This window comes from Saccostrea cucullata, unplaced genomic scaffold, assembly GCF_032062105.1.
Source record: "Saccostrea cucullata isolate Sc308-1 unplaced genomic scaffold, CSIRO_AGI_Scuc_v1 ctg297, whole genome shotgun sequence".
Lineage (NCBI taxonomy): Eukaryota > Metazoa > Mollusca > Bivalvia > Ostreida > Ostreidae > Saccostrea > Saccostrea cuccullata.
The window spans coordinates 21217-39171 of NW_026929962.1; the positions used below are offsets into that span (position 1 = coordinate 21217).

Genomic DNA, 17955 nt, shown 5'->3' on the forward strand with positions numbered 1-17955 from the left:
AATTTAATATTACACTACCCAAGGATGCTTCCACTTAAGTTTCAGCTTTCCTGGCCCAGTGGTTCTTGAGAAGAAGATTTTTAAAAGATTTGTTCTATATATTTCCATGTAAAATTTGGATTCCCTATTGTGGCCCCGCCCAACCCCCGGGGGTCATGATTTTAAAAAATTTAATAGTACACTAGCAATGCTGTGTTTCAGCTTTCCTGGCCCAGTGGTTCTTGAGAAGAAGATTTTTAAAGATTTATTCTATATATTTCTATGTAAAACTTGGATTGTCATTGTCCATGAACTGTCATGATTTTAACAATTTTAAAACAAATGAAAAGCTTTTCTGGCCCAGTGGTTCATTAAAAAATTTTTTGTTCTATATATTTCCATGTAAAATTTATCTATTCATGATTTTAACAATTTATATTACACTAGCCTTCAACATTTGTTTTTAACTTGGACCTACCCCTGGGGGTCATGATTTTTACAATTTAATATCTACACTACCCAAGGATGCTTTCACATAAGTTTCAGCTTTTCTGGCCCAGTGGTTCTTAGAAGAAGTGTGTTGTTCTATATAATGTAAAACTTGGATTCCCTGTGGCCCCGCCCTACAAGGGGGTCATGATTTTAACAATTTCATATCTACACTACCCCAGGATGCTTCCACATAAATGTCAGCTTTTCTGGCCCAGTGGTTCTTGAGAAGAAGATTTTTTAATGACCCCACCCTAATTTCGTATTTTCTTGATTATCTCCCCTTGGAAGGGGTCTTGGCCCTTGATTTTAACAATTTAAATTCCCCTTCAACCAAGGATGCTTTGTACCAAGTTTGGTTAAAATTGGCCCAGTGGTTCTTGAGAAGAAGTTGAAAATGTTAAAAGTTTACAGACGGACGGACGGACGGACGGACGACGGACACCGAGTGATCAGAAAAGCTCACTTGAGCTTTCAGCTCAGGTGAGCTAAAAAGTACTAAGTCTTTCATTTGTAACAGGAAGGGAGAAAATGTAGCTGGACCAGGAATCGAACCCCGGTCCCCTGCATCACTAGTCAGGTGCTCTACTGACTGAGTTATCCGGGCCAATATTCACGGCCCAAACCATTACACAATGTTGCTGAATACGAACAAACATAATTATTTTTACAATAAAATCTTTCAATAAAAATTTGTGAAATGTTATTGATGACAAAGGCATCTTGAAAATTTTACAAAATTTATTCCATTATTTTTCTGTACAACATTCAATCTCTAATATTTTCTATATATTCCTACCTAAGTCTGTATATCCCCTTCATCCAATAGTCCTGCCATTTGTTGAACTCCAATCCATACATGGCAGTCGGTTTTACCACAAATTTATCAATTCCGTACTCAACCACCCATTCACACGAGTCCATAATCAAGTAGAACTGGACTGACTGAGATTTTAGCCTGGTTAAGTCCATACAACAGCGAACACTGGTACAACTGGACATCATATGACAGGTTACATAGTCCGGCAAAGAGGACAGTCCAGGAGTTATTGTGGTGGGACACTCTAAGAAAGGAATGTTAAAATGTTCAAATTTTAAATATACTTGTTCATGTCAAGTAGCATCCTAAAGCTTTGATTTTTGGTTATTTTTCAAAACTACGGGTATATCGATATGCATGAAGCTCAGTATTTACCATTTTTCCATCCATTTGTATTGGGTAGAAATCCACTCTCAGATCTGTTACAGGAAGGTCCAGTGATGTAGCTAGAAACGCCTATGTAGTCAAACAAATAGACCAAGTTCCTGTCTGTCATATTGTTCAGATCAAGACTATTTTCTGTACTGTAGTTTGACAGGGAGAAACCTGTATACAACAAAACAAGATTGTATATGTATGTATATAACCTTATACAGCAAAACTCCATTAGTACGAACATGGATATAGCGAATTCACTGGTATAGTGAAGTTATGTATGCTATATAAATAACTTTATAGATATAGAATATGATACATAGTGCCGTTATGCAGATACATAGTGCCATGCAGCTGTCATCTAGAAAAACATACCTGGTTTTTCATAATGCATCTTTCCTTCGCAATTTCTTTTTGGAAGCATGGAGTTTTTGAAAACATTTGCAATAAAGGTGCATGGTTTATACCTCTCCCAACAAAGTGATACTTTCAAGTCCATCAGAAATATGTTCTCAGCAGAAAGATCATAGACTTTGTAACTGAAATGTTAAAAAGTGCATTCCAAAATACTGGTAGTGTTATTACATTCTTCATACCCATAAATATGTACAATAAGGCAACCAAAGAAAAAGTAATATGTAAAGGAACTCACTCCATTCGAATAACTCCAAATAGATAATAAGATTGTTCCTCTCCTGAAAGAATCAAACAGAAGTTCAATATGTTCAGTAGCCTCTGGTCTACTTATTTAATTTTGCATAAAACAAACCTAATTAATGAATTATATTCTGAGTTTATAAACATTGGAATTTAACTGTTTAAACAAAAGTCTCTGATGAGACTGTAACTCTACAGCTGTGTATCACAATAAAGAAAGATGTTATCTTAGTATACTAGTCTACGTGACTTTTGCTGTGAAAGTGAAAGACCAAAACTGTAGGTGTAGTACCAGCTTTTAAAAGAAATTTCTACTTTTAGTAAATAAGGAAACACCATTTTTCTGAATCAAAAATTGATATAAAGCACTGTGTATTTAAGACTACTAAGAATGTTTATTCTGTGTCCAAAGTCTTATTGAAATTGGACCAAACCTGCAGGAGAAATTTTTAAAAAGGATCTTTAAAATTTCTTTTTTAGTCAAAATTTGCCACCAATACATATGGAATTATGTACCTAAGTAAAGTTTACATGATTGTGTACTTCGTAATACTGAAACTGGACCAAAACTGTTGGAGGAGTACCATTATGAAAAATTGTTTACAGATTGACAGATAAACAGACAGATGGACAGAAAAAACTCTTTACTAATACCTATGCATAAGGTCCTCTCACTTCTGACCAGTAGAGATAAAAACACATTCATTCAAAACTTCTAAAAATTCATACCCCATGCAATATCTGAGAATGGAATTGTGGCTCTCAGTTTTTCTACTTCTAAAGTGAGAGTCCTGGTGCAAGGATTAATGTCCATGGTGACTTCAAATGAAGAATTTGTGAGCGTGGCTTCTACACAACATGTGACTTTGTTACAGGATCTTTCAAGTTCACAGGTCAAGGGGTAAGAGGTCAGAGAGGACACGCTTGTGAAGTCAGTGCAGTCTGAAAAATAAAACCAGAAGTCTCTGATGAGACTATAGCTCAACTGCTTTTTCCATAACAAAGGTAGAGAAACAAAAAACATTGTGATTTGAAAATTTGGCAACAGCAATAAACAAAATTGAGATCCTTGATTGAGTCTCTCTCTGAGTCATGTTTAGCTGCAGTTAGAAAAAAAGTTCATCAAAATCAAAAACAGATCAAAAGAATTTACTTAGTACATTATCCATCCCAATTTTTACTACATGTACCAGTATTTCTTAATCATCATCCCTTAATCAATTTCCTCTTAACAAAGATGCTTTTTGGCAAGTTTGACTTCTTCACTTTAGCCAGGTGTCCAGTTTGTTTACTCTCATCATGAATCGGACACTCGGTTAACGAAGATGAAATAAAATATTTATAATATAAAAACAACATCAATTGTCTTAAGTGAAGAATTTTAAAAGTTTTATTATATTCATTGTAAATCAAGTCATTATTTGCCCTAAAACTGCATACTAAATGTACACTAAAGTCCTGCAAAATTGCATTCATTTACCCTTTTTATTTTGAAAATTTGTCTTTGGAAACACGAACATAAATGAAAAATAGGAAAACACATAAACAAGTTACCATTAACCCAGCCTGTTCCACCTGCAGAGGACTTGATTGTACTACATATGGAGTCTGGTTTGAGATAGGGTCTGAGAGAAAGGCTCTCAAAAAGTTCATCTGACTGGTGTTTCTGTAAAATGTCACCTTCTGGTATGTACATCTCACTCAACCACTGAGTTATTGAAAAATCTGAAAAATAGTATCATAAGGCTAAGTATTTACTTCACATTTTTACTCGCAATACAAAAACTATTTAAAAAATTGGTTTATATATTAGCATCCTTGCCTTTAACTGAAAAGAGTGAATCCCATTTTTTCTGGTTCTTTGGTATCAGCAAGTTTTTGAGAATTGGAATATTCAATACACAAGCTCCATCCTCAAAGCAAGCTTCTGCTGACATTGTGATATCCAGGACATCTCCATCAGAAAGATCATTTAACTTGTATCTAATAAATCAAGATAATAAAGTTATAATAACTGTTCACAAATTCTGAGGATGCAGTAATAAACTGCATGTCAAAAACATTAAAAAAACAAACAAACAAAATGGAAGGAACTGTGACAATGATTTGTTTTGATTAATTCAGCTGTATGGCAATGATCTCTTTTGATTAATTCAGCTGTATGGCAATGATTTCTTTTGATTAATTCAGCTGTATGGCAATGATTTCTTTTGATTAATTCAGCTGTATGGCAATGATTTCTTTTGAATTTCTGTTCAATGCATCCAGTCCCAAAAAGAAGTAGTTAAAGGTATGACCCACTCATGACAAGTAAGAGTTTTCAAATTAATAAAACTTAAGTTGATTGATCATAACCTTTTCTTTTTATTGTACATTGTATTAAAAATTACCTGAATTTCAAAACTCCAGCTATGCTCAGCAAATAATCTTTGCCAAATTCAAATCCAACATAGGAGTGTTTTCGATACATCTTCTCAACATGAACCACCAATTTCTGATAAGAATAGTCAACGTTGATTCCTACTTCAAAGGTCCTGTTCAACAGGGGGACACTGATGCAGCATTTAATGTCTGAGCATGTTGTTGATACTGTACACAGTGTTCTGTCCCTCACTCTTTCTAAGGACCTCTGAACATCCAGGGGACAATCTACAAGAAAATACCTGAACTTGAAATTTATAGTTTTTCCAGATTTGCTGCATATATTGCAACACTGGATCTTCTCCAAATAAATTACATTTTGATGACACAAATACTCGCTGCTCACATATTTGTAACCCTATTGGGGGGTGGGGTGAATTTCAACATGATCAAGGAAAAGGTTTAAAATACTGTATTCGTACTTTTTCCACGGGGTCATAATTCCGCGGAATCTTAATTTCCGTTTAATCCGCGGGTTGAAAATTACGCGGATTTCTCAAATTAGCACTATATGCCTTGCAATTATAATTTTATATTAAGTATGCTTTGACAAATTTCTGCAGAAAATTTGTGACCATGTACATAGCGAAATAATAAAAATTCTACAGTATGCTTAGCTCCCTGCTTGATCCCATTTAGTGTACATAAATACAACAAATGGAATATAAAAATTTAAACTAAACTGAAAACTGTCATGATATGTACTTACATTTTCTCCATTTATCTGCAGCATCACCATAAACTGAATCACTTGATGAACATGATGGGTACAACATGAAGGCAGCCACATTGAGATGCGACAGAAGGTTATCCACTGATCCACTCTCCAAAGGTGTTGTGCTGGCCACACCTTCACTTGTTGTCCATTCATCTAATGAAAATCCTAACAAACCAAAAGCATGTATTAGTGAATACTTTTGTAAATAAAACAGGTCTGTAAGTAAAACACCTATAATCAATTATTTTCAATTTGAATTTATGAAGCCAATGCACAAAATAAGGTTACCTGGAATGATGAAGGGGGCATCCCATTTGCAAACTTTCTTGGGTAGATAGTAATCTTTAAGTACATTAACAGAGACATTGCAATTTGGGACCTTCAGGGCTTCTAAACACACGTCCAGTCTCAAGTTTATAATGAAGTACCCATCTGTGTACATATCAAATGCCTGGAACCTGAGTAATTTAAAACCAGATATATCAGATTTTATTTGAAATAAATTAAAAATCAGAGCATGAAAAAATGCATTGTGATTTTACATAAAAGTTAAACTAACGTCATTCTGACTACTCCAAAGAGCCACATTTCTTCTTCTCTTCCCCATTCATAATCAAACAGGTTCTTGGAGAAACTCAGTTGGTCAATGCTGACAACCATTTGGAATGTACAAGGATCAATTTCTAGCTTAGTGAAGAAGGAGGAACTGATGGCTGGTACGTCCACACAACACTGGATGTCAGCACAGGAGCTGGAGATGTGACACACTGCTGGTTTACCAGACAGGGAGGGGAGAGGATGGACCAGTGTCTGGTTACACTCTGAAAATTGTGATTTCAGAAATGTAGGGCATATATTTACATCTCCAAATATTAATTTTATTTACAAGATCACTGACAGGTACATAAATGAATCAAATTTGAATGAGCACTACATAGAAATGTATGCATAAAAATCTTGCAATATGAATCTAAAAGTTTGTCCTTCTTTAGATTTAAAAAAAATCCTTTTTTTTCAAAAAAATTTAAGCTTTTGCCTCCCTTTGTGGTCCAATATCTGCTCCAGAGTCTAGGATTGAATTACTATGAGTTGGAGAATTTGTATTCAAGAATTTTTTAGGAATACAATTTTACAGGGTATGAAAATTCTCTCGAGGTACTCAAGTAATAGAAACACAAAATTGTTGAAAGAGAGACATGGTTATTTTTATTTGTCACATGAAATAGACTCACCATTGATCCAGTTGTTTGTTGCACCAATGAATGGTGACTTTACATGGCTACATCTTTCATGGCCCTTGTACACAAACTGAGACAGACCGAGATTTTGCATGAGCTGTGCCAGGTTATTCTCAGACAAGCCAGGTGTAGAGATTCTCTTCCCAAGTCTCCAAATGTTGTATGAAAATCCTACAGTGTCATCAAGCATTAAATTATAAAATAACTACGAAAAATAATTTAATGTTTAAAACATTCACATATGAAACATAATTTAATGTTTAAAACCTTTTTATTTGTTTATTTACTGCACTCAGTAATTGATTCAAATAATGCTGTAAAACTTCTTACTATCATCAAGAAAATCTGTTGTCCAATCGCAAGGTTTCTTTGGCAGTTTTGTGTTTGTGAATACATCTACATCAACAGTACATGATTTGGATGACTCAAAACAAATCTGCAGGTTTAGGTTTACAAGATATTTTCGCTCACTTGAAAGATCATCAATAGTAAATCTGTTTTTAAAAAGTAAAACTGCATGCATAATAGCATTATATTCACTAACATGTATTACAAAATGATAATTTAATTGTAGAACAATAAATATTTTGACAAGAGATATAAAAATCAATGTTTTCATTATTCAATACTGTAATTAGTTAATGTAAATTTACTCTCATGACATTAATATCTAAACTGAAATCTGCTTTGCCTTTTACAAAAAAACAAAAAAAACTCTTTTTAATACCTCAGTCTCATGACTCCATTAACATTTATAGTTTGTTGTGTTCCAAAAGAGTATGTGTAAAGACTGATGTTGACAGAGAACTTCTCAAAGCCCACACTGAGTCTGTAGTTACAGTGGTCCAGTATCAACCAGGCATTGATGGCCCTCCCCAGTACAGGGAGATCAGAGCAGCACCTGACTCCAGTACAGAAATCATACAGGTGACAGGTCGTGTTAGAGCTGATGGACGTCAGTGACACATACTGATCACAGCCTGCAAAAGCATCAAATCTAACATCATTCTGCTCACAAATCTCTGTAATTTCAAACTTAAAAACAATTTTTAGCATATGATGAATGTTCATATAAGGAAAAAGTAGCTAATCAATCATTTAGAAATAAGAGACTGATTTGGAAGAAGTGATAAAGCAGCAACAAAATTATTTCTTATTATTCAACACTATTACAGACCATTGTTCCAGCCATTTTTACTGGGATGGAAAGGAATAGTTTTCCTGTTGCAGCTGGAGTCTCCAAGATACTGAATGATGTCAAGGTCATGCATCAGTTCTGACACAGCATAGGAGGGTAGCCTGGCATCAACTCCATAACCTTTCATGTCCAACCAACTCTCCAAGGAGAAATCTACAATAAAGAACATATCAAAAATATTATTATTACATTGTAAGGATTCTTTGCAAGTAAATCTCTGTAAATTCCAATTTAAAACTATTTTCATACAAACCATTAATAACAAAGTCCCTGGTCCAGTTACAAGAAGCCTTTGTGAGTTTGTTTTCCTTTAAAACAGGAATGCTGATTTCACAGGCTCCAGATGACTCAAAGCATACACTCAAGTTAAGGCTTACTCCATAAGATGTAACTAAGTCTGTTATAATGTAGCTGAAACAGAAAGTCAAACTATATTGTAAGCAATGTCCTTGGCAAATTCCATTCCAAAACTGATTTTTTGCTGAACAATAAGCAAAATAGATCATTACTTACTCCATATTAATCATTCCAAACAAGGAGATATGTCTCAACTCTCCAAATTTGTATCCCAGAAGTTTGTGGCTCCACTGGTATTTCTCAATTCCTACATATATTTTACCATTACATGTATCTATGTTAATGAAAGTATTCAAGTTCATCTGAAGGACATCTGAGTGCAGGCAGCACTTAACTTCACCACATGATCTGGAAATCACACATCTTGTGTGTGTCCCCAATGAACTCAAGCCTTTGGTTTCTGTCTCACAACCTACAAAAGAAAAACAGGCTTCAACATGTTCAATGATATAATTTCTGGTATTTCAAAAATTCATTTTTAATAGGGTATGAATTTCATTGTCATACCATCGACCCATCCAGTAGAATTAGCTGCTTTATACGGGTATTCATTCCAGTCACACTTCTCTAATGAACTCAGTAGGTAGGGACCCACACCAAGATCTTGAAACAGTTGTTTTACATGATGGATATCCAAAGATGATCCCACCCCATGTGCAGCTTTCCATGTTTTCAGTGAGAATGCTAACAACAAGCATGTCCAGTATTGTAAATTCAAATTACTGTAATGTACATCTTCAAGATGTAAATGTATACCATATTGAGGATGTACATTACATAAAAAAAATATTTGGAATATGTTCAAAATCATTGTAATTCATGAATGGTTAAGTTTTGCAGCATTTAATCTGAATCTCTCACGAGTACTTCATTATCATTATCAAGGGATGTAATACAATCTAACCTTTGTCTCTGAAGTCTTGCTTTCTGTTGCACACTCCCTTTGGTAAAATTGTATTACTGAATACTGGAACGACGGGATGACAGGGTTGTCCTGACTCCAGGCAGACACTCATGTTCAAGTTAACAAGATATTCTCCTCCCTCACCATTGTAAGCAAGGTCTGTTATCACAAAACTACAACATAAAACTTAGACATAGTACAATTTGAGTTAATATGGCAGATTGATTAATCCATCAATGTTAAAGATTTTTCACAAGTTCATTCCTATATATTATAAAAAATGATAAATTTATATACAAATTCAGAATCCAAGTTATTTGATACGAAGGTAAAGAATGTAGAAACTTACTCTATCTCAATGAACCCAAACAAATCAAATTTCTCCAATTCTCCAAATCTGTAATTGTGCAAACTTTTGTTAAACTTGAGATTTTCGATGCCCACTCTGAGCTGATGGTCACAAGCACTGACTTCCACAAAGGCTTCTACAGACAGGCCAACTCTGGGGATCTGCATACAACACTGAACTCCTGTACAAGTCTTGTCCAGGAAACAGGTGGCCAGATTCTTATCTATACTGGGTCTCCTAATGCTGTCATCAAGATGGCAATCTGCAATTAAATTGATTCAGCCTTGCAAACAATTTATCTGATCTACTAAAAAAATAATTTTCTAAAAATATGATCATTCCTTTAATTATTCATAATCAATAATCCATGAATAAAATTATAATAATTCCATTTTGATAAATCTATTACCTGAGTTCCATCCATTAAATGAATTCCTATAAATTCCTTTGTCTTTGTCACAGGATGGAGTTTTCATGTACTTAGATATGCCAAGTGCCTCCAATAATTTAGGTGTATGTATCTTATCCAGTAACCCAGATGTTGGTAAACTGTTTGTTGTTAACCAGGATGAATATGAAAACCCTTGGGAAAAATGAGAATTAGAAATTTAAATTATTCAGATGGTTCAAATGACTTGTCTTAAATTCTTTCACATCTCAAATAAAATTTATTAATCATAAAACTGTGGAGAAAGGAATATTTACAAATCTACATACTAAACATCCGGCACCACATCTGAAGATATTCATAATTATGGAGCTCTGTATTTGCAATATTTACCTGGATTTGAGAACCCTGTGTACCATGCACACACTGGTTTGGTAACTAAGTAATTCTGTAATATGTTGTTTCTGATCACACATGATGGAGAATCACTGAAGCACACTGTCAATGTAACATCTATAAGGTACTGTCTCTGTCCACTCAAATCTCTGATGAGGTATCTATATTGTAAAGAACAGCGATATAATTCTAATGTTAAATAAACGAGTACGTACTGCACAATTATTGAATGTTACATGTCAAAAATAAAGACTTTTTCTAATTTCAAAAGTAAAAGCATTTACTCCAGGGAGAAAACTTGATCTATGCTGAATTTCTGAGGCACTCCAAACTGGAAATTTATCAGAGACAGCTCAAACTTGAATTTCTCTATCTGGATATGGAGAGAGAGTGCACAGGCATCCACACTGATTCTGTAGTTAAGGGTTCTCCCAATGATAGTCATGTCTGTACAGCACTGAAAGTCCATACAGGAAGTAGACACTCGACAGTTTGTGTCACTGGACAGAGGGGACAGGAAAGGAGAAATGTTCTCTGTACAACTGGAAGCTGTAAAATAAAGGGCAGAAAAATGTTAGTAAACATTCTGATGTATTAATAATAGGGACGTACTTAGTGATTTTTATATGGGAACATTGATCAGGACTTATTCTTCAACAAACCAATTTCAAATCCTGATGATGTTGCAGTGAAGTCAGATCTATTACAGGGTTTACTGCTGAAGAATCCTTTTACACCAAGAGTTTCCAGTAACTGTTCTGACAGCAGATCTGGTAGTGTTGTTAGGGATGTAGATATACCTTTGCTTGTCAAGAAGCTATTGAAATCAAACCCTGAAAATATTGGTGAATTTTATTATCTGCTTCTCCAACACACTAGAAATCTTGTACATACATTGAGTGATCAAATATATATATGTTTTTGCTTTTCAAACTGACAAGATTTTTACTTTTTATTTTATATGATCAAAGACATTGAAATTCAACTCTGAAATTTAATAAAATGTAAACCAACCTGGTATGGCAAATGACAGGTTTTTGAAGTTGCATCCCAGCATGGGAATTTTGGTATTAGTCATAATAGGAAAGTTTAGCATGCAATCACCACCAGTCTCAAAACAGGCACTGAAGTTTACACTGAACAGGAATGCTTTCTCAGCTGAGACATAGTCTATTTTATACCTGAGTTAATTGAAGAAAGATATGAGTATTCATGTATACAATGAAACACTGCAATCCTTGATCAAAACTGTAAACATTCTGTAAGTACCTCTGCAAAATCTCAATAGAACTGTAAAAAACTTAACAATAAATTTTCTTCAATATTTGGAATTTAGAAATTGATCTATTTCTTTTACTAACACTATTGATGAGTAAAACTACTTACTGGACTGTGAAGACATTTTGTATTGACTGTCTGTGCCATTTTGAAAATTCAAATTCCGTAAGTAGGATCACCATCTCCAGTTTCTCCACTCTGATGAACACCTTCCCTCTACACCTGTCTACATTGACTTCTGACTGGATGGATGTTTTCAGTAAGTCAAGGTCTGTACAACACTTTACAGCAGAACAAGAGTCAGACAGTCTACAGGAAGTGTGGGCTGGCAGAGAGGGAACTGGGATGCTTTCTGTACAATCTGGAAATGAGATTACATTGTTACCTGTTTTCTCATGCCACTATATGAAATCAGAGCAGAGATATGAGACTATTGTTTACTTTTTACTATTTCTGAAATGGTTTCTAACCTTTCACATTCCAGTTGCCAGTTCCTGGAGAAAGGTCTGATCTTTTACACATTGGGTCATTCAGATAAGAAGATAACTTTAGTTCTGACTTAAGAAGATCCACAGCCCACTGCTGTAGGAATGGTCCATCAATCTTATCTTTTATCCAGTTACTGAGTGAGAAACCTGAAATCAATGAGCCAAAGATCATCATTTGAGATATCTTGATTTAAAGACTTGCTATCAATAATATCAACTCTGACACTCTGTCATCCATGAGAGATGCATCATCATCTTCAAAATGCCAGCCTTTGAAGAGGCAAGTTAAAGACAGATACTTGTCTCTACTACCAGAATATAAAAGCATAAAATGAAATGCACTACATATTTTAGATGATACCTGGTATTGGGAACTGTCCTGTTTGTAAATGACACAGTGTTTTAGGCAGCCTTAGTCCTGTCACTGCTGCTATGTCTTGTTCACAACTCTGACCTTTAGTGTAACACAACTTGATTCTTAGATCCACCACAAATTCACCACTCAGGGCCAGATCATCAATCATGTATCTATAATGAATTAATGAAAGACATGTTTAAAAGGATCTCAATTTACAGTTACAAGTTACAAAGCATGATAAAGGTTATTGTATTGAATAGTTCAATATTTTTTTTATGTAGAACAGTTTACTACTTACTCTAGATCTAGGACCCCAAACAATCTCACAATCTCTTTTGTTCCCATGGTATAATCAAACAGAGACAGTGTAAATGTCATCTTCTCCAACATGATGGTCAGTTTTTCATCACAAGCATTGATATCAATAGAGAACTGGTAAGTCATTCCAGTAACACTATCATCCAGACAACAAGAGACTCCTGTACAGTTGGAGGTGATGTGACAGTTCAGGTGGCTACTGGTTTGTCTTAGGGGACTCATAGCACACTCTAGAGAAGAGTCAAAAGTAATACTAAATATGATTTTACATGTATGAGTGCTAAATATCATTAGCAGATGAAACATGGGTTTAATACTGTATTTTGACAGTTTAAGCAAATGGCAAGCCTTGCAAAGATTTCTTGCACTAAAGAAAGTATTCTATTTTTATTTTATATGAAATTTATTGCATTTTGTCAAAAATTAAATTCATTCTTGCAGTACTGTAAATATTCTGAACCTAATAAGCATGGATCTTACTTGTGGGAACATTCCAGCCTGGATGAGTCTGAGGACTGTAGGGTGGGGATGACTTAGAACACCCCACCCCGACATATTCCTCTAAACCAATCTCCCTCCACAGCAACTTAGTCTCCTCTGGAGTCAGGGTAGGGCCAAAGTTATTCAGAGTTTTCCACGATGTGAAGTCAAAACCTTTAACATGGTGGGAAAAACTTTTTAAACAAAGGTTAGAAATAGTCAAACCTTTTTTTTATATATATTTATAAGACACACGAAATCACAATTTATTAACCAGTGAACTGATTTAATAGTCTTACTTGGATTGATAAAGTCGAGGTTCATATTACATGGTTTCTTTGGTAGCAGGGTGTTTCTGAAGATAGTGGCTGAGTAAACACAGGCTGTGGGATTTGATGATTCTAAGCATAAACTCAGATTCATATTGACTAAATACTTTCTTTGTATGACCAAATTCTGGATGTTGAAACTGTGTAAAACAAAAACAAAAGATCTTTAATGTGGCACTATTAAATCTTACTACACATACACATTAAGCATACCATCCCTAATTTTTTTGTGTGTATCCTAACACTTTAACTGCCCCAATGTGTAATTTCCAAACCAAAATGCAGTCTACAAGAAGGTTGAATTTCATGAAATGTGTATATCCAATTTGTCGGGCACACTACCACTATAACATTACTCATTAGGATGTGATAAATATAAATTGTACATACTCAATTCTTACAGCTCCCTGCAGTGTGAAATGATCTGTTGTTCCAAAGTCATAGTCAAAGAGTGTCAAGTTGTATTGCATCTTTTCTATGTTAAGACTCATGATGGCTTCACACGGGTCCATTAGGACCTGTACATTGATAGTTCTACCTCCCAGAAATCCAATCTCTGCACAGCAGTCAATCCCAGTACAGACTTGTGGGATCTGACAGGAGACTGAGCTTGGCAAGGGGGAAGGAACCCCAGTGTTTGGACACTCTATGTAATAAGGCTCTTAGTTCATTCAACAGTTAGGTCATTTATCTCATGTAATGTATTCACATTTTTAATCAAATGCAGCAAGCAACCATTATGAAAAAATATCAATACAGTATAATTTGTCCAAACCGGCTACCGCCGGTTCCATAAAATTTGGCCGGTTTTTCCATCCGGATGTTGGGGCTGAAAAATGCATGAAAATATCAACGAAAATTTCGTTGTTTATTTACAAATACATCATATACATATTATAAATAAAATGTTGATGAAATAAATTAATATTTTGAGTCTGAAATTATAGAATAGTCTCACATGACTTAAATGTATTTTCTTATTTGTTCAATCACGAAGTATGAAAGTCGGGTGAAATGTTACCTCAATCAAAATATACAGGACAGTCACGCAGAAATAATCTGCCTAAATATAAGCGGAAATTGTGTCAAATGATCTCATTCAAGATTAACAGCAATGCGCAATTATTTACGATGTGCTAATTATTAGACACTTTTAAGTTTTATGTAAAAAAAAAACTATGTCTTCCCCCACAGTGTTACATGTATGGTGCCATTTTGAAACAAGGATTTATATATTGATTTGTTATCGCATACATATATTTTTGTGTTTATGTTTTAATGTGGTAAAAGGAGTTTTCCAAAGTTAATTTTTAAAGATTCACAAAAATTAATATATTTTTTGATCACCGCCGATTTCACACGAGTACGTCTCATGGCACTAATCATGCTAATTAAACACGGAAATCACATCCACCACGAAAGGTGTTAATTGCTCTGACCAAAACAGGTGTGGGATTGAAGGGAATAATAAACCGTTAATTATGAAGGGACCAGTATTGGCCGTTCGGAAAACAGAGTAGGTCAGTATTTACTAACAGAATTTTAGTACATTGAATTTGTTGAAGTGCATGGGATGAAAATGACGGAATGGACAAAAGTGGCGCTAGCGGATTAGGCAAATTTTACTGTATAATTTAGTGAAAACAATAAGACCAACCGTTTTTCCATCCGTTGATGTTGGGGCTGTATAGAGAACTACTGCGGTCACACTGATCAGCTGTTTTAAGGAAGTCCTGTACTCCTAATGTTGATAACAGGTCAGTGGCATCAGCTGATGACAGGACTGAGTCAAGACTTAAACCTCTGTCCAACAACCAGGAGGTCCCAGAAAAATCTGAAATATAACATTACATTGTGTCATGTCTAGATAGCTGAAGGACAAAGTGAATACAGTACATGTATGTCAGGGAATTCTACAAGGCTCTTGATTACTTAGCACTTTTCATCAGTGTCCACCTATATGGCTAAACCATTTCCCTTTTAAAGACACATATGTAAGTTTAAATCTGTACCTATCTGAAAGCCAGTGCCCCATTCACAAAGTGTTTTGGGAAGTTTGAAGTCCTTCAGTAAGTCTAAGGAATCTAAGACACAGGGTCCTACTCCATAACAAACATTCAGAGAGGCTGATATTTTGTAAGCTTTCTCTGCAGGAACATCATCAATTCTAAACCTGAAATTTTACAAAACGATATCGCAATACTGAAGAATACATGTACAATGTGTAATCAATGTCATTTCATGTATTATAAGTAACACTTATAATAAGCATCAGTTACTTATTATTACCTTTAAAGAGACCTTACTTAATTCTGACAACAATTTAGAGAGAGAATATCAAGTCAATAGGGTTTGAATTCTTGAATCCTACATTCAAAATGTATATGTTCATGCATATATACACTGTCAGGTACTTTAAAATAAGACTTACTCAAACTGAATAACACTCATCAAGTATCTTTTTTCAGTTACACCTGTAAATTTAAAGAAACTATCTCTATAAAAATACTTCATAAAGTATGTAATTCAACATAGTTTCAAACACGCATAAAACAATTCAAAACAAGAAATATACCTTGATTTGATTTAGACTGCATTTGTAGTAAAGGACATTTTTTTTCTAATGAAAGTCCATTGAAAATGTGTAGTAAATAGTACTGAATACCAGCTTTGGAGTTCTTACTTACATGTATTTTAGGCTTATAAACTTTCATTAAACTAAGTAATCAAATTTGGACTCATTTAGTCCAACATGATGAGGTAAAACACATCTAGTTGTTAAGCAGAGAAACACTTTACCGAATGAATAGTCATGGAGCTGTATTTTGATTTTGAGTTGTTCCACTTGGAATGTCAGGACATGGTTGCAGTCATCTAGTTCCACTCCCACTGTGAGTTGACTCCTTAATACTTTACTTTCCTCAATACAGCAAGTTACTCCAGTGCAAAAGGATGGTATGTTACATCTCACATTGGATGGCAGGGTAGGAAGAGCATTACTTAAGTCCTTCTTACAATCTACAAAGGAACACAAAGAAATTGTAGCTTAAAGCCCAGTATGTGACCACAAGATAGACAGAGGGAATAAAATGTCATCATCAGAACCAATACCGTATAAGTAGAATTTTTAGCGAGGATTTAATTTTGGCATTATTAGCGAGGGTGCTGACATTGCTAAAATTGAATATCGCTAAAAATTAATTGCGTATTATTTGTAATAACTTCTTAAGTGAGCATTTAAAAATCGCTAAAATTGCTTATCACTAAAAAATAAAATACCCTTTTTAAAGACAAATCTCTAAATTTGCGTCTCGCTAGAATTTCCACTTATACGGTATTTCTTCTCTTTAATGTTGCTATAAACTAGAAAGAACAATGTCTACCGTTTTTCCATCCATCACTGTTGGCTGGACTAAAGGTCTGAGAAGTAAATGAACAAGGACTGGTACTTAAATAAGATCGAATTCCAAGCTCACTCAACAGCTTGTCTTTATTGACAAGGGAGAGAACTGATCCTGGACTGATACCAAGATTACTGTACCAGGCATCTAGGTCGAAATCTGTAATGGGAAAATATTGTAATAAATAAGAGTACACATTTTCAAAGTGCTTGTTCCCATAACATATTTTGTCAGTAAGAAATGCCATACTTGGAGTAGAAAAACTTGCAGTCCAGTCACAGATTGACTTGGGCACCAGGGTGTTCTTGAAGACTTCAATGTTGATCAGACATTTAGAATCATCAGAGGCCTCAAAACAAGCTTTTAATGTCAAGGATACTCTAAATTGTCTCTCCACTGGCAAATCTTCAATCATGTAACTGGAAAAAATTGTGAAACAATGTCAATGCCAAGATACCCTTAATAATTATATTGAGAAGCAAACATCAATAAAAAAAGGAATATACAAGACATATCTTACTCAATACGAATCACACTGTTCAGGTAGAACTGATTCTTTATGCCTGAAAATATTATACAAGAAGATCCAATTTACATCCATTGCCAGCAAGGACAAATAAATGAACTTTTCCATTTAAAACATCAATTTACCAATAAGTTGTATCATGATACCAACCAAATGTCACATCCTTGAGACTGACATTAAATGACAGCTTCTCAATACCAACTTCCATCCAATAATTACAGGCATCCAATGTAAGATAAGATTCAAATGATGTCTTCATGAATCCTACATCCATACAACAGCTGACTGAGGTACAGGAGTCCTTCACCAGACATGTGACTGAGTCAGAGATTGGCATCATATCAACTTCCAACTGGCAGTCTACAATGGTAGAACTGGAATTTGCTTACAGAACATTGAACACATGTAACAATTACATATCAGTTGAGAATGTGTACCTTATATCTAAATGTATCCCTTATACTAAATACCTGCATGTATTAATTACT

The 17955-nt window shown here is 34.6% G+C and overlaps 1 protein-coding gene across 1 annotated transcript in view; it reads right to left on the bottom strand.

Moving 5' to 3' along the window:
- Positions 1–17955, bottom strand: part of LOC134282530 (uncharacterized) — a gene marked incomplete at its 3' end in the record, with an annotated part of 79707 nt that overhangs the window by 20292 nt on the left and 41460 nt on the right. The window contains 40 exon segments of the mRNA XM_062764933.1: positions 1268–1532; positions 1664–1834; positions 2039–2202; positions 2316–2358; positions 3050–3262; positions 3875–4045; positions 4143–4303; positions 4711–4969; positions 5451–5624; positions 5748–5917; positions 6019–6280; positions 6692–6868; positions 7028–7191; positions 7425–7677; positions 7875–8048; positions 8149–8306; positions 8409–8664; positions 8760–8936; positions 9157–9329; positions 9506–9767; positions 9915–10088; positions 10287–10450; positions 10574–10838; positions 10952–11122; positions 11304–11470; positions 11676–11928; positions 12038–12202; positions 12417–12583; positions 12712–12961; positions 13212–13385; positions 13511–13680; positions 13931–14186; positions 15198–15374; positions 15553–15713; positions 15972–16014; positions 16340–16558; positions 16924–17100; positions 17191–17360; positions 17462–17504; positions 17618–17827. Coding sequence (XP_062620917.1) covers positions 1268–1532; positions 1664–1834; positions 2039–2202; positions 2316–2358; positions 3050–3262; positions 3875–4045; positions 4143–4303; positions 4711–4969; positions 5451–5624; positions 5748–5917; positions 6019–6280; positions 6692–6868; positions 7028–7191; positions 7425–7677; positions 7875–8048; positions 8149–8306; positions 8409–8664; positions 8760–8936; positions 9157–9329; positions 9506–9767; positions 9915–10088; positions 10287–10450; positions 10574–10838; positions 10952–11122; positions 11304–11470; positions 11676–11928; positions 12038–12202; positions 12417–12583; positions 12712–12961; positions 13212–13385; positions 13511–13680; positions 13931–14186; positions 15198–15374; positions 15553–15713; positions 15972–16014; positions 16340–16558; positions 16924–17100; positions 17191–17360; positions 17462–17504; positions 17618–17827 — 7423 coding nt within the window.